At 43.5% G+C, this 17,834-nt stretch overlaps 1 protein-coding gene across 1 annotated transcript in view; it reads left to right on the top strand.

Annotated features, from left to right (window-relative positions):
• The first annotated feature begins 1,757 nt into the window (after positions 1-1,757).
• The window catches only part of SH3PXD2B (SH3 and PX domains 2B), a 74,973-nt gene continuing 58,896 nt past the window's right edge, over positions 1,758-17,834 (top strand). Inside the window, exons 1-2 of the mRNA XM_028497489.1 lie at positions 1,758-1,833; positions 10,628-10,704. Coding sequence (XP_028353290.1) covers positions 1,758-1,833; positions 10,628-10,704 — 153 coding nt within the window. The remainder of the gene's footprint in view (positions 1,834-10,627; positions 10,705-17,834) is intronic.

Genomic DNA, 17,834 nt, shown 5'->3' with positions numbered 1-17,834 from the left:
GTAAGTGATATCATATAGTATTTGTCTTTCTATGACTTATTTCACTAAGCATAATATTCTCTAGGTGCATCCATGTTACTGCAGATGGCAGAATTTCATTCTTTATGGCTGAGTAATATTCCATTGTATGTATGTATGTGTACACACACACACACACACACACACACACACACACACACACACACCACATCTTCTTTTTTTTTTTTCCTCTCGTGAATTTGTTTTTATTTTTATTGCTTCTTAATCCAGTTGTCTATTGATGGGCATTTGGATTGCGTCCATGTCTTCGCTATTGTAAACAGTGCTGCTATGAACGTTGGGGTGCATGTATCTTCTTCAGTATATACGCAGGAGTGGGATTGGATCATATGGTAGTTCTATTTTTAGATTCTTGAGGAACCTCCATACTGTTTTCCATGGTGGCTGCATCAATTTACATTCCCACCAACAGTGCACAAGGGTTCCCTTTTCTCCACATCCAGAGGGACACATCTTGAGTGCCAGAGTGACTTTCCCCTTGAGGTAAAATGATGGGCAGGCCTCTCACATTCAGCCATCACTTCAGGAGGCTCAGGACTCCCTTTCCTTCTGCTTGAATCCTGGGCCCATATACTAATCAGGATGGGTTACGACATGCTGCTATGACAACTAGCCTCACTGTACACAGGGTTTATTTCTCACTTGGGCTACATGTGCATCAGAGGTTGTTGGGGGCTCTGGACCCTTGCTGGCAGAGAAGCCACACTCTGGAGCATGGCCATCACATGGCAGATGGAAATGAAGAGTGGTGAATCAAGCACCACTCCTAACTCTTCCACCCCAAAGTGAGCCATGTCTCTCCTGCTCACATTTAATTGGCCACATCCCACTTCAAGGGGGTGGGGACGTACAAATCTACCAAGCACTCAGGAGAAGAACCAGAAATCTGGTGACAGCATTAATGACCACACAGCCCAGCTTTAATCTATAAAGCCATGTTGGCAGTTGGTATCATTATGGCCAACTAAGGATGAGGCCCGAGGTATGTCACTTCCCCTGACCGCAGGTAGCAGATCCTGATGACTTTGTATATCCAGTCAGATACTTCACATTTATTCCTTAAAATGTCAGAGAGGCATTTAATGTTATCAGAAAACGTGAAAGGTTTTCGTTTTTGGTGCCCTGTCCCTGTGCTTCCTCTAGCCCCACAGCAAGCCTGCACCTACCTCTCTAGATGCTTCTTACACCACCCTGCAATGACCATTTTACTTTTCAGTCTTTCTCTAGACACTGAATCTTTTCATCGCTGCACCCCTTGTGCCTGACACAGAGCCAGGCATGGAGCTGAGCCAGCCCGGGGAATTCTTAGTGGGGCAGGGGTGTGTCATGATCTCACAGGTATAGACCTAACCAGATTAATTGAGTCTCCATAGTTTGTTCCTGAACACAGCCTGGCAAGTCTTAGGAAACAGGATGACCTGCCGTCTGTGGAATTCTGGGGGCTCTGGGGGTGTTGTTCACGCTTCAGGTCCTGTGGCTGGAGCGCCCTGGGGAAACTGAGAATGGTCTTTCCCAGCTCTGAGCCTTCACTAGTCTGGCAGCTGTGGACCTAGAGAATTGTTTGCATGGATATCCTAGGTCCAGTTGACACTGCCTTCCCCATTAGTTTGGAAAGCTGAACAAAGTGAGCTTTTATATATCGCGTCACACAGTTCACATAATTCCTTTAAAACGTCAGAGATGCATTTATCATATTTTTTTGTTATTCTCCCATTTAGATGCAGATGTTGGACAAATTTCCCATGGAAGGAGGACAGAAGGACCCCAAACAGCGGATCATTCCCTTTCTTCCAGGTAAGTGAGACACATGCTCTCAGGTGGGGCCTCTGGGCTCCCAACACAGCTCTCAGATCTCTCCCCTCCTCCTCCTTGAGGCATATTGTCCCAGTGACCAGACCTTAGTCATTTGTTGAAATCAGTGCCTAAGAATATGGGCTTTGGAGTTAGATGCTATGCTGTTTACCAGCTGCTTGACCTTAGGCAAGACACTTCACTTCTGGGATCCTCGGTTTCTCCCATCTCTAAAGTGAGAATAATTCAAGGTCATACAGTTTGTGTAGTGAGTGGCATCTATTATAATGGCTACTGTATTTGTTTTCTTTCTTTCTTTTTTTTTAATTGGGGTATAGTCGTTTTACAATGTTGTGTTAGTTTCTACTGTACAACAAAGTGGCGTTCCCTGTGCTATATAGCAGGTTATTAGTTATCTATTTTATACATATTAGTGTATATATGTCAATCCCAATCTTCCAATTCATCCCAGCCGCCCCCCCCACCCCCTGTATTTGTTTTCTGTTGTGCATAACAAATTACCACCCGTTTAGCAGCTTAAAACGATACCCATCTATTATCTCACAGCTCTGTTGGTCGGATGTCCAGGCAGGCTCAGCTGGGTTCTCTGTTTAGGGTCTTAAAAGACCGAAGTCAAGATCTGGGCTGGACTAGGCTGTTGACAGAATTCAGTTCCTTGCAGCTCTAGAACCGAGATACCTGTTTCCTTCCTGGCTGTCTCTTGGGGACCCCCTCAGCTTCCAGAGGCTACCTGTATTCCTCATCCATCTTCAAGCTGGCGACAGGGCACTGAATCTCTCTCCTGTGCTTGGAATCTCTGACTTCCCCTCCTGCCACCAGCTGGAGAAAGCTGTCTGCTTTTAAAGGCTCATGTGATTACCTTGTACCCACTTGGCTAATCCAGGATAATCTCCCTCTCTTGAAATGAACTGAGGCATGTCATATAACATGATCCCAGGAGTGAGATTCCATTATATTCACAGGTTCTGAGATTAAGGTGGGACATCTTTGGGGGGCCATTTAAGAAATTCTGCCTGCCTGCATACCCACCTGAGTGGGCCAAGCACCTTCTGAGTGTCAGGCACTGTGGAGGAGTTAATGCAACCGTGGCTGGCCCCTGCTCTCAAGACATTCAGTGTCCCTTTCCCCCCAAACAAAATTCTTACCAAAGGAATAACATCAAGGCTTCAACTCAAAAAACTGGGTTACCTAAACCAATGTTATAGCTTCAAGTAATAATAGCTACCATTTATTAGATCTCTGTTGTGGGCCAGTCGCTGGGCTAAGTGCTTTACATTCATTAGCTTGTTTAATCCTTAGAACAATCCTGCAGGGCAGCCGTTACTATGCCCATTTCACAGATGAGGAAATTGAGGCTCAGAGAAATTATAATCCCTTGCATAAATGGCAGAGCTGGGATTCAGTCACAGGTATGGCGGGCTCAGAATTCATGCCCAAAGTCAGACAGCCCAGGTTCAAATCCCAGTGCTCCTAATCATCCACTCTGTTCCCTTGGGTAAATTACTTAAGCACTTGGAGTTTCATTTCTACATTTGCACACTGGAGATCATAATGGTACTTAAATGATAGAGTTGCTAGGAGGATTAGGTAAGTGCCTGGTATGTAACTAGCAGCAATTAAGCACTTACTAGTATCTTTATGTACAGGTAATCGGCAAATTGACAATCACCCTAAATCACAAATATTTAGAGCTGGCCAGCCCTTTAAATCTTTTTCGTAATGCAGACAAGGGGGCAGGCACTGAGACGGATCACCCAGGAGCCCATTCTCCCCTCCCCCACTCCAGGATTCTGCAGTCAGCACATCAGTGTGTTCTTCTGGATGTTGTCATCATTGAGTGAGTTTAGAGACAGGGTAGATGTATTTGCCAGGCCCCCATTTACTGGGAGATCATTTGCCTAAAAAAACCTAACGTTTTTAGTTCTTCCGTGCGGAGAGAACACTGGAATTTTTTTCCTTATTGGAGGAAAGCCGGTATGCCAGCTGCAGTAGCCACATCTCAGCACCCAAAGCATGTGCTTTGGAGTTCAACAGGCCCAGTCCTGTGACCTCAAGCATACGACATCTCCCCCCAACCTTTGAGCCTCAGTTTCTCATGTGTAAAATGGGACAGTGACCCCTGCTTCACAAGCTTCTCTCCCTGGCACATAGAAGGTTCTCAGTAAAGGCAGAAACAGGGTCCTGGGACATTCCTTTGGAATTTTGGGGCCTTTCATATCTTGGAGTCCTACTTAAATGATCAATCTGGATATTTAAGTTGAAATGGGCTCTAAATGTATATTTTTCTTCAAGGAAAAAAAGTGTTTTCTTTCTTTCTTTTTTTTTAATTGGGGTATAGTCGTTTTACAATGTTGTGTTAGTTTCTACTGTACAACAAAGTGGCGTTCCCTGTGCTATATAGCAGGTTATTAGTTATCTATTTTATACATATTAGTGTATATATGTCAATCCCAATCTTCCAATTCATCCCAGCCGCCCCCCCCACCCCCTGTATTTGTTTTCTGTTGTGCATAACAAATTACCACCCGTTTAGCAGCTTAAAACGATACCCATCTATTATCTCACAGCTCTGTTGGTCGGATGTCCAGGCAGGCTCAGCTGGGTTCTCTGTTTAGGGTCTTAAAAGACCGAAGTCAAGATCTGGGCTGGACTAGGCTGTTGACAGAATTCAGTTCCTTGCAGCTCTAGAACCGAGATACCTGTTTCCTTCCTGGCTGTCTCTTGGGGACCCCCTCAGCTTCCAGAGGCTACCTGTATTCCTCATCCATCTTCAAGCTGGCGACAGGGCACTGAATCTCTCTCCTGTGCTTGGAATCTCTGACTTCCCCTCCTGCCACCAGCTGGAGAAAGCTGTCTGCTTTTAAAGGCTCATGTGATTACCTTGTACCCACTTGGCTAATCCAGGATAATCTCCCTCTCTTGAAATGAACTGAGGCATGTCATATAACATGATCCCAGGAGTGAGATTCCATTATATTCACAGGTTCTGAGATTAAGGTGGGACATCTTTGGGGGGCCATTTAAGAAATTCTGCCTGCCTGCATACCCACCTGAGTGGGCCAAGCACCTTCTGAGTGTCAGGCACTGTGGAGGAGTTAATGCAACCGTGGCTGGCCCCTGCTCTCAAGACATTCAGTGTCCCTTTCCCCCCAAACAAAATTCTTACCAAAGGAATAACATCAAGGCTTCAACTCAAAAAACTGGGTTACCTAAACCAATGTTATAGCTTCAAGTAATAATAGCTACCATTTATTAGATCTCTATTGTGGGCCAGTCGCTGGGCTAAGTGCTTTACATTCATTAGCTTGTTTAATCCTTAGAACAATCCTGCAGGGCAGCCGTTACTATGCCCATTTCACAGATGAGGAAATTGAGGCTCAGAGAAATTATAATCCCTTGCATAAATGGCAGAGCTGGGATTCAGTCACAGGTATGGCGGGCTCAGAATTCATGCCCAAAGTCAGACAGCCCAGGTTCAAATCCCAGTGCTCCTAATCATCCACTCTGTTCCCTTGGGTAAATTACTTAAGCACTTGGAGTTTCATTTCTACATTTGCACACTGGAGATCATAATGGTACTTAAATGATAGAGTTGCTAGGAGGATTAGGTAAGTGCCTGGTATGTAACTAGCAGCAATTAAGCACTTACTAGTATCTTTATGTACAGGTAATCGGCAAATTGACAATCACCCTAAATCACAAATATTTAGAGCTGGCCAGCCCTTTAAATCTTTTTCGTAATGCAGACAAGGGGGCAGGCACTGAGACGGATCACCCAGGAGCCCATTCTCCCCTCCCCCACTCCAGGATTCTGCAGTCAGCACATCAGTGTGTTCTTCTGGATGTTGTCATCATTGAGTGAGTTTAGAGACAGGGTAGATGTATTTGCCAGGCCCCCATTTACTGGGAGATCATTTGCCTAAAAAAACCTAACGTTTTTAGTTCTTCCGTGCGGAGAGAACACTGGAATTTTTTTCCTTATTGGAGGAAAGCCGGTATGCCAGCTGCAGTAGCCACATCTCAGCACCCAAAGCATGTGCTTTGGAGTTCAACAGGCCCAGTCCTGTGACCTCAAGCATACGACATCTCCCCCCAACCTTTGAGCCTCAGTTTCTCATGTGTAAAATGGGACAGTGACCCCTGCTTCACAAGCTTCTCTCCCTGGCACATAGAAGGTTCTCAGTAAAGGCAGAAACAGGGTCCTGGGACATTCCTTTGGAATTTTGGGGCCTTTCATATCTTGGAGTCCTACTTAAATGATCAATCTGGATATTTAAGTTGAAATGGGCTCTAAATGTATATTTTTCTTCAAGGAAAAAAAGGAAAGCAATGAGTTATAACTCTTTGCTGGTGAAAGGCAAAACCAGCTCTGGAAAAACTTCCCAGGACAGGGAAGAACTTGAGCCGACCCTCTCCCCAGCCCCTGAAAGCTTTCGTGGTTACGTAATCCTTTTCCACCCACGAATTCATGAAAATGCTGTTCTCAGGGACTTGGCTCCCTTGTCCCTGCTCAGGACACCCACTTGTAGCTTGGAGAGGCCCCGTTGGGCCCTAAGACCCCTGGAGCATCCCTTCCCAGCCCACCTCTTAGCTTTTCCTTGAGGCCGAGGCCAAGGGCAGGGACGGGTGGGAGAAACGTCCCCTCTCCTAGGGGTCAGTTTTCTGCCAAGACTGCCACGTCAGCAGAACAAAAGCGAGTTTCATGTTAGCACAAAGGCGGGGGGTGGGGGGGGGCGGGGAGAGCAGCCCTGTGCAATTTTCCATCCCAGCAAGAGCTGGGGAAGCCAACTTGGCAGAGGATGCGGCTTGAAAAATAAGAATTACAGTTTGGCCTTCCTCCACTATGGAAAACAAAAGCCTGTTCGTTCCCACCAAAGGCTGTTCTCTCCTCTGAGCACCCTTCCCGTTCCAGGAAGGCTGGCCTGAGGGGAGGGCTGGGTGCGGGCTCGCTAGCCCTCCTTCTCCCTGACTCACACAGAAGCTTCACACAGCAGGCGCAGATCCACATTTCACCTGGAGGCACCGGCCAGGGCGACGCTGGCCACTCTGTTCTGCCCCACTGCCCAGGGCCTGAGCGGTAACTCCACTCCGCTGTGGATAAATGATGAATTAGCCTGTCAGAGGCAGGTCTTAAGAAACCAACTTGGAGGTTGAGGACAGGAGAGGTGCTCTTCCTTGTAGAATATAAGGCAGTATCATGTAACCTATTTTTTAAACAAAGTAATTACCCTTTTTTAAGCACCTAGGGAGGGCCAAGCCCTGTGCTGGTGTATCACGGAGATGACTACTAAGAGATAGGGGCTGCTCTCCCATTTTACAGATGAGGAGACTGAGGCTCTGACAGGTGAATGCATTTCCCAAGGCAGCACAGGAAGGAATAGACCCCCCTGGGACTGGCTTGGGGCCTCGCTGACCCTGTGGAGCCTGTGGCCTCCCCGGCACGTGCTACTCCTGCCGAGGGGACTTCCTGTCTCCACTGCTGGCAGGGCACCTGACATGTGCCCAGAGACTCACTGAGGCCACACAGGAAGAGGAGTGACATTATTGTGTCACACCCCCAGGAGACGTTGAAGGCTCCTGAGTTCTTTTTTTTTTTTTTAACATCTTTATTGGAGTATAATTGCTTTACAATGGTGTGTTAGTTTCTGCTTTATAACAAAGTGAATCAGCTATACATATATATAGCTGATATATAACCCCATATCTCTTCCCTCTTGCGTCTCCCTCCCACCCCTCTAGGTGGTCACAAAGCACCGAGCTGATCTCCCTGTGCTATGCAGCTGCTTTCCACTAGCTCTCTCTTTTACGTTTGGTAGTGTATATATGTCCATGCCACTCTCTCACTTTGTCCTAGCGTACCCTTCCCCCTCCCCATATCCTCAAGTCCATTCTCTAGTAGGTCTGTGTCTTTATTCCCACGCCTGAGTTCTTGGTCCTCTCCCAGCCCCTGCAGGCCGGGCATCGGGCTAATTCTCTTGGGCCGTGGTGGCTCTGAGGTGGGCCTGTGCTGGGCCAGTGCTAGCACCATGCCCATTGTAAATTTTTCGAGTCAGGTCACAGCGTTCTCAGTAAGAGGCCTGTACACCCCTCTCTCCACCCTTCCTCTGATTTTATAGAAGGGGAAATTATACCGAACTGGGACCAAAATGTTTTTGGTAGGCACCCCTTCTCCCATTTTAAGAAATAGATTAGAGGGCAGGAAGCGTTTGCTGTGTAGGATTTCTCTTCACAGGAACACTTCTTATTTTTCCTGAAGGTTCAGGATTCTCCTAGGAATTCTGATCTTCAAGTGGTCCCACCCATGAGGGTGGTAATTATTACTCCCACCCAGGGAAGGACTGCCCCACCCAGAATGTCAGCAGAGGCCCTCCCTGTTGGAAAGCACTAGTGCCAGGAAGGCAGGCCCCCAGTGCCTGCGCACAGAGGGCTCACACAGAGCCTGCTCCTAGGGAGTGAATGAGGGAATATCATCGGTTCTAGGGAGGCCAGGTTGTAAACTCCTTCCCACTTTGCTGCATAATTTGTTTTTTTCATTTTAAATGACATGAAAATTTTCTGATTCCCAAAGCAATCAATGTTTATAGTAGGCACTTCGGGGAAAGTATAAAGAAGAACACAAAAAGACTTTGTCTTCTACCCTCGGAGACAAGCACTGTGAACCCTGTGGTGCATTTTCCTCTAGATTTTTTTCTCTTCTAACAAGTGTGGTGTATCAGAAATTTGACTCACTCATCAGAATTAAACCCATCACCATAATAAAGAAAGGAGATCCTTGTTACTAAGGAATATGTATTTCATCTCCTTGTGGGTTCTTTTTTAATTAAATGGAAATGAACAAAAAAAGGATTACTATTAGGTTGACCATATCTACTTCATTTCCTGATTGTACCTTTTTGCCCAAGAGCAAGTTGTCAGATTATTTTAAATGTGATCTTAACCATTTGGTCTTTTTGGGTACAAATCTACCTGACCACCTTGCATTGCAAATCTTTAAAAGTCGATAGGCTGTTTCCCATCATCCCTTTCGATTCTGTCCTATGATGAAAACTCATTATGGGCCTTTCCTACCGTCTTGTCCCTGCTCACCCAAGGTTGACCCATGGAGACAGCAGTCTCACCAGCACCATCTCAGATCAGTGGTTAACCTCTCCTCACCCTGCCAGCTTCGTAACCCAAATTCTTCTCCAGGACCTACCTCCTTGGACCAGAAGTAGGTGAAGTTCTTAGTAGGTCTCCATGCTCTGCAGTCTGGAGAGCTCTGGTCTCCCTGTGCCTTCCTTTTTGACCCCTAGAGACCTCCTGGTCGCCCCGCGTAAGCGTGGCAGGGGGGCTTGTCTCCATCCCCCACCTCTTTGTCGCTCCTTGATGTCTTATTTCTGATTTTCCAGCCCCTGCCTCTGTGACAAATCCAGAATGGTGTGGCCATGCTGTCTGGATCCTCAGTGCATGAGCTTTGCCACCATCTCCCCATGAGAGGATCTCCTTTAAGACTCTTGGGAACCCGCTGATTTGCTTGAAACAAACCTCACCCATAATGTTTCAGCATCTTGGATATTTCCTGAGACCCTCAGTGGCATCATTTATATACTTGTCTTTGCCTGTGACCCATGTCCTCTGCCCATATGTCACACTGGAGGTTCTGGTACCACACCCCAGGGCTCAGATGTCACCCAGCAAGTAGTGAATGGACTGTTAGTATTCGGTGTGGTAGGAGGGCTTGGAGCCCTCTGTTACAAACACTTATTGGCGAAGGAATTGAAGGGATTTGTCATCCTGGCAGGTGGAATCCACCTTCATGCATTGATCAAACGTGAGTGCCATGTGGCAGGGGCAAAAATTTGACTAAAGCCGAGTCAATCCCTATTTGGGCGGAGCCCCATGACTAGTAGGAAGGAAGAAGACATGTAAATCGACAATGTGATGTGTGCAATCAGAGACAGAAACTCTTTTTTTTTTTATTTTATTTTATTGAAGTATAGTTGATTTACAATGTTGTGTTAATTTCTGCTGTACAGCAAAGTGATTCAGTTATATATATTCTTTTTCATATTCTTTTCCATTATGGTTTATCACAGGATATCGAATGTAGTTCCCTGTGCTATATAATAGGACCCTATTGTTTATCCATCCTATATATACTAGTTTGCCTCTGCTAATCCTAAACTCCCAATATTTCCCTCCCCCGCCCCCTTTGGCAACCGCAAGTCTGTTCTGAAAGAGACAGGAAGTCTTAACTCATTTGAAGTGTGTAAGAGTTTCCCAGCAGGGGTGGTGGGTGAGGTTGGATGGGGAAGGTATTCCAGGCAGAGGGAAAGGCACAGAATTATGAGAGAGCATGGAGTATTGGGAAAACATCAGATTAGAGCAGAAGGTATACAAAGAAAGAGGAGGGAAGGAGACTGAGCTGCTGGGTGAGGGCATATCTGAGTGTTCGCTGAACTGCTCACCACATCTGAGAATCTTATAGTTGGACAGGGGACCTCCGATCATCAGGTCTTCCTTCCTTGGTTTGATTCCAGCCTCCCTTTTCTCACCAAAACTTATCCACTGAGCCCCACTCCCTCAAGCCCTTGCACTAGAGCTGTGAACAGGGCTTTGGAGGACCAAGCATGGGGTCATCCAGGCCCTGTGGATGTCCAGCAGCAGGTATGGATGGCAGCCAGGAATTTAGGTACCACTCAGGCCTACCAGAGGCAGCCACATCCTCATCCTCCCAGGTGGCTGAGAGCTTGTCAATGCTCCCTTACAGCGCTGTATGCACTCTCATCTTCTGCAGGCAAAATCCTCTTCCGACGGAGCCATATTCGGGACGTGGCTGTCAAACGCCTGATACCAATCGATGAATACTGTAAGGTAGGTCTGAGAAATGCCAACACTTCCCTGTCTCTCGTGTCTTCCCCGTGGGTAGTTTTGGGGTTTTTTTGTTTGTTTGTTTTGTTTTTCTTTTCCTTTTCTGACTACAGGATGCCCATTTGTGAAAGATCTGTACAGGTGAAAAAAATGTAAAGAAATTAGAAAAACCAATCACCCATGATCCTTCAACTCAGAGGCAACAATTACGAAGGTTTTTACATATTTCCTTTCTCTCCCTTCTCTCTGCGTGCATTTCTTTATGGTGTTGAGATCATCCCATCTGTGTTATTTTTGTTGCTCTTTCTCTTTTCTCTCATGTTAAAAGAATTTCCCCATGCTATTAAAAAAAATCTTCTTGAACCTGCTTTTAATGGTTGCATAGTATTCCATTGTGCATGAATGTTCTATAAGTTATTCAGCCAACCCCTGTTGGACAGTGGAGCTGGCTTCCAATCCCTTAAATGTTCTCAACCACAAGGGGCCTGCCTGCCTTTTGGTTATGTTTTGTTTGATTTGAGGCTGAGGTTAAGAAAGAAGCATATTTTTCTTTTGTTTAGCTTCCCTCATCTTTAGTATTTATTCCTCTAACTTAAACTCACTAGCAGTTTGATTGGAGAAGGGTAGGAATAGAAAAAAATGCCTTAAAAATGGAGCAGTGAATGCTTTCTCCCCCTAAGATCAGGAGCAAAAGCAAAGTATATTTGCTCTCTCCATCTCTGATCTACATTTTACTGGAGATTCTAGCTGGTGTAAGCAGGCAAGAAAAAGGAATAAAAGGCATACAGATTAGAAAGGAAGAAGTAAGACTGCCTTGATTCACAGACGACATGATTCTACTGTAGAAAACCATAAGGAATCCACAAAAAAACCTGCTAGAACTTACAAATGAGCTTAGTAAGATTACAGGATTCAAGACAAATATTAAAAAATCAATTGTATTTCTATCTACTAGTAGGGAACAACCCAAAAATGAAATTAAGAAAATAATTCCACTCACAATAGCATCAAAAAGAATAAAATAATTAGGATTAAATTTAATAAAAGAAGTACTAGGTTTATACACTGAAACTACAAAACATGGTTGAGGGACATTAAAAAAACTCTAAATGAATGGAGAGACATTCCATATTCATGGATTAGGAGACTCAATAGTGTTAAATTGGCAATTCTCCCCCACTTGACACAGAGTCAATGCAATCTCTGCCAAAATCTTAGCAGGCTTTTTTGTAGAAATGAACGAGCTGATCCTAAAGTGTATGGGGAAGTGCAAAGGGCTCAGAATAGCCAAAACAATTTTGAAAAAGAAGAACAAAATTGTACTACCCATTTTCCAAACTTCTTATGAAGCTGCAGTAATCAAGACTGTAGTACTGGCGTAGCACTTCCCTGGTGGTGCAGTGGTTTAGAATCCACCTGCCAATGAAGGGGACATGGGTTAGATCCCTGGTCGGGAAGATCCCACATGCCGCGGAACAACTAAACGCATGTACCACAACTACTGAGCCTGCACTCTAGAGCCTGTGAGCCACAACTACTGAGCCCACGTGCCACAACTACTGAAGCCTGTGCACCTAGAGCCCATGCTCCGCGCAAGAGAAGCCACCGCAATGAGAAGCCTGTGCACCGCAACAAAGAGTAGCCCCCCTCACTGCAACTAGAGAAAGCCCGTGCACAGCAATGAAGACCCAACACAGCCAAAAATAAATTATTTATTTATTTATTGGGGGGAGAAAGAAAAGACTGTGGTACTGGTGTAGGAATAGGCAGATGGACCACTGGAAGAGAACTGAGAGTCTAGAAGTAAACTCTTCAGATTTATACTCAATTGATTTTCAACAAAGGTACCAAGAAATTCAATGGGAAAGGGTAGTCTTTTCAACAAATGATGGGATCATGGGATATCCATATGCAAAACAATAAAAAATAAATTTAAAAAATTGGACCCTGACCTCACACCATGCATAAAAAATCAGCTCAACTCAAAAATGGATCATAGACCTAAATATAAAAGCTAAAACTATAAAACTTCTGGAAGAAAACATAAAAGGGAATCTTCATGACCTTGGTTTAGGCAAAGAGTTCTTAGATATAACACCAAAAGAGAAAAATTGATATGTTCGACTTCATTAAGCTTACACATTTCTGTGCTTCAAAAGATATCATGAAGAAAATGAAAAGACATGCCACAGATTAGGAGAAAATATTTGTAAGTCATATATCTGAGAAGGGACTTGTGTTGAGACTATATAAACAACTCTTACAACTCAAAAATAAAAAGACGACCCAGTTTAAAAATAGACAAAAGATTGAATAGAAACTTCACCCATGAAGACATACAATGCTTAATAAGCACATAAAAAGTTGTTCAACATCATTAATCATCAGGGCAATGAAAAATAAAACTGTGATGAGATGCCTACACAGACTCCAGAATGGCTGTAATCAACAAGACACACAGGAGGTGAGGATGTGAGAGAAAGTGGAGCTCTTCATTCTGCTGGAGACATATGATGGAAACCACTTTGGAAAACAGTTTGGCAGTTTCTTCAAAAGTGAAATTTATCATACGATTACTCTCAGGTACATACTCACAAGAAGTGAAAACTGTCCACACAAAGAATTGGATGCAGTTGTTTATAGCAGCATTAATTCGTAATAGCCCCAAATTGGAAGCAATCCATATGTCTTTCATCTGGAGAATAGATAAAGAAAATGTGGAATAGGCATACAATAGAATATTGTTCGACAGTGAAATACTGATTAATGCTGCAAGATGAATGAATCTCAAAAACATGATGCTACGCGAAAGAAGCCAGATGCACAAGACTATGTATTGTATGATTCCATTTACATGAAATGTGCAGAAAAGGCAAATTTAAAGAAAGCAGGTCAGTGGTTTCCTGGGCCTTGGGGCAGTGGAAATGGAGATTGACTGCAAATGAGGTTGGGGACATTTTTGAGGTGATGGAAAGGTTCTAAAAGTAGAATGTGGTGATGGTTGCCCAACTCTATAATTTGAATTTGAATCATTGAATTGTGTACTTATAATGGGTGAATTTTATGGTGCATAAATTATACTTCAATAAGTCTGTAGAAAAATTTTGAAGGGAGAAAGTGTGGGGATAGACACCCCTCTCTTGGCAGGAGATGTCATGGAAGGGCAGAAAATCACTCCTGAATAAGCATCTTCTCTTTACCAGACATGACCACGTTTCCTCCCTCCAATAACATGGAGGATGTGTTCTTTTCCCCTTTGTGTTGATGAGGAAATGGGGGCCCAACAAAGTTACTCACAATAACAGTATCTGAGACTTTGAGAGATGAACCCAGCCCTTTGAGGACTGGGCACTCGCATACCACTTATGGCCTCTCTAAGAAAGTACAAATTCAAGAGGCCACAATAGTTAAGCATGTGTCTCATAGAAGCAGTTAGACTCAGACTCTTCTCTCTCCTAAGGATACCCTTAAAAAAGGGATAGTGATGAGGGGCAGGGCTCGTCACTCAGGCACAAAGACACCACTGCTGCCTCCCAGATCTCAGAAGAAAGTTCAGATCTTTGCTCTTTGTCCTTCTCCAAACCTCTAGAGCCTAAAATTCCTTTGTCCAGGCCCTGCTGGCAAGAACTTTGAACCCTTGGGGTCACCTTAGCCAGCTGGCAAGTTCTACCTGGTACCTTTCCAGAAACCTCAGCCCAAATGTGCTCTCCTGCTTCTTCCCCAGCCCACCCAACTTCTCTCCAGTCACACCTTCCTCTCACCCAGGGCTTCCCGAGCCCCTGGACATTTGATTTGGCAAAGGAAATATAAAATCTTGGAGGGATAAGGGACAGCAGCAGCTGCCTGCATCTGGCTATGCTTGGAATGGTCCAGAGATCATGAATTGACCTGGATTAACCACAGGGAAGAAACTGCTTATGTTACCTTATGTTACATGAGCCGCATGGAAGTTACCACCCCTGCTATTAATGCATCATAAGAAGCAGAGCAGTTATTTGGGGGTTTTAGTTGGCCAAATTCCCTGGGCTTAGCTTCAAGGAAACTGCCCTCCTGGACAGAGATGAAACCATCCCTTTTGTTACAAGGCCTGTGAAGTCTTTTAGAGACTGCAAAGACCTTTACGTAACATTTGGTCTCTGTTATTGACATTGTTGTGAGCTGACGTAAGCCAATTTGATCTATCACTGTCAGCCTTATCTAGGTAGAAATTGGTAGTTTCCAACAGGTAAAGATAGAGGAAGGCTGTAGATGTCCCCAAACCTAGCTACCAGCTAGGAAGAAACTTTCTGCTCTACCAGACCTATCATAAAGTTACTGTATTTAACATAGTATGGTGTTGGCACAAGGATAGACAACTATTGGAACAAAATAGAGAACCCAGAAACAGACCTGTGTGTATTTGGACACTTTGATAACTAACAAAAGCAGCTTTGTAGATCATTGAGGAAAGGTAGGATTCCTCAGTAAATGGGTATCCGTATTGGAGAAAACAGAAAAGATAACTACCCCCTGCCTTGCACACACATGGAATCATTTCCAAGTACGTTGAAGACCTAAATGTAAGAGGTAATTATAAAAGGTTTTAGAAGATAAAAATAGGAAAATATCTTCATATTCTCTAGATATAGAGGGACTTCTAAAGACGCAAAAAGTACCAAGCATAAAAAGATTGATTTATTTGACTACAGTAAATTTAAGGACTTCTGTTCATCAAAAGACACAATGAAAACGAGACTCAGCCAAATCCTGCCACACATACAAGCATTTGTTATCAAGCAACTCCCTAAACAGACTCTCAAGTTGTTCTGTAAACTCAGTGAAATACCAGCTGTCTTGTCTGACACCGCTTGGCATGAAAGTTTCCTTAAGACAGATGCAGTGGTATCCTAGTGGCAGGATCAGCTAATCCTAACCATGGTCTGACAGTAAAATCTTCAAGAAGAGGTAGAACACAGAGGATTCAGAATCCTAGAACCAGGGTACCATGAAGAAGGATGTATAATGCTGGGCTTGCCATGTTCTGTTCATGCAAGGGCCACCCCTCGTTTCACCAGTGAAGAAAATTATTTCTAACAACTGTTATGCTAGTAAGTAGAGGCTATAGTGTTGGTCAGAGGTGAAGATAGCTGAAGCCCCAAAGTAGCCTTTTCTGAAATGAGAACTTGTGATTAGAGTCTCCTACTTGCTGAAGTGTTCATTCCTGATGAGGGTACTTCAGATATTAACTCACCATTATTAGAGTTTAGGTTAAATCTAACATACACACAAACACACACACATACACACCTATGAACGTGTGAGTGTGTATGCCCGTGCTGTAGTATTTTTTTATTTTTATTTTTTATTTTATTGACGTATAGTTGATTTACAATGTTGTGTTAATTTCTGCTGTACAGCAAAGAGACTCAGTTATATATATGTATTTTTTCATATTCTTTACTATTATGGTTTATCATAGGATATTGCATATAGTTCCCTGTGCTATACAGTAGGACCTTGTTTACCCATACTATATATAATAGCTTGCATCTGCTAATTCCAAACTCCCAATACTTCCCTCCCCCACCCCCTCTACTGTGCTGTAATATTGGGTTGACCAAAAAGTTCATTTGGGTTTTTCCATAACATCTTACGAAAAACCCAAACAAACATTTTGGCCAACCCTAATGTTTTAAAGTAAACTCTATAGGTAGTCTAACAGTAGTGTTTACCAGACTTCAGTCTCTTGAGAGCTCCCCTGAAGATTTTTACCATATTCTACTACCTATATTATTATTAATATTTTTCTTTATATTAATTCACTTTTTTAACTTCTTTAAAAATATATATTTTAGAGAAAATTTTATATCACAACCATAATGTAAAACTGGTATCACGTACCCTAAAAGTAAAAATAAAAACAGTGATGCAACAGCAACGAAAACTGTTTTTAAACCTAGCCAGCTTCTGTTGCTTACTACCACAGGAAGCTCTGCAGAGCGTGGTCACGCTCACGGGAAGCAAGTTGGGGAAGTTCTTTCTTCTAGGAATTTTATAGTTTCAGGTCTTACGTTTAAGGCTTTCATCCATTTTGAGTTGATTTTTGTGTATGGTATAAGATAAGGGCCCAATTTCATTCTTTTGCATATGGATACCCAGTTTTCCGAGCACCATTTGTTGAAGAAGCTGTCCTCTCTCCGCCGTGTATTCTTGGCACCTTTGTTGAGGATCAGTTAACCATATGCATGGATGTATTTCAGGGCTCTTGGCAATGATCTCATGGATATGACACGAAAATCGTAGGCAACAAAAACAAAAATAAAGAAGTGGGAATACATCAAACTAAAAAGCTTCTGCACAGCAAAATAAATAATCTATAGAGTAAAAACGCAAACTACAAAATGGGAGCAAATATTTGCAAATCACATATCTGATAAGGGGTTAATCCCCAAAATATCAACATGTAAGGAACTTATACATCTCAGTAGCAAAAAGAGCTAATAACCCAATTTTTAAATGGGCCAAAGGCTTGAATAGACATTTCTCCAGAAAAGATACACAGATGACCAACAGGTATATGAAAAGTTGCTCAGTGTCACTAATCATCAGGGAAATGCAAATCAAAACCACAATATGATATCACCTCACATCTGTCAGGATGGCTAGTATCAAAAACAATAACATGAAGTAAGTCAGAAAGAGAAAAACAAATGCTGTATGCTAACACATATATATGGAATCTTAAAAAAAGTGGTTCTAATGGACCTAGGGGCAGGACAGGAATAAAGACTCAGACGTAGAGAATGGACTTGAGGACGTGGGTGGGAGGGGGAAGGGTAAGCTGGGACGAAGTGAGAGAGTGGCATGGACATATATACACTACCAAACGTAAAATAGAGAGCTAGTGGGAAGCAGCCGCAGAGCACAGGGAGATCAGCTCGGTGCTTTGCGACCACCTAGAGGGGTGGGATAGGGAAGGTGGGAGGGAGGGAGACGCAGGAGGGAAGAGATATGGGGATATATGTATACATATAGCTGATTCCCTTTGTTATACAGCAGAAACTAATACAATGTTGTAAAGCAATTATACTCCAACAAAGATGTTTAAAAAAAAAAAAAAATATATATATATATATATATATATATATACACAT

This window comes from Physeter macrocephalus, chromosome 2 (assembly GCF_002837175.3).
Source record: "Physeter macrocephalus isolate SW-GA chromosome 2, ASM283717v5, whole genome shotgun sequence".
NCBI lineage: Eukaryota > Metazoa > Chordata > Mammalia > Artiodactyla > Physeteridae > Physeter > Physeter macrocephalus.
Note: the sequence above shows the minus strand (reverse complement) of the source record. Positions and strands in the feature narration are given on the sequence as shown.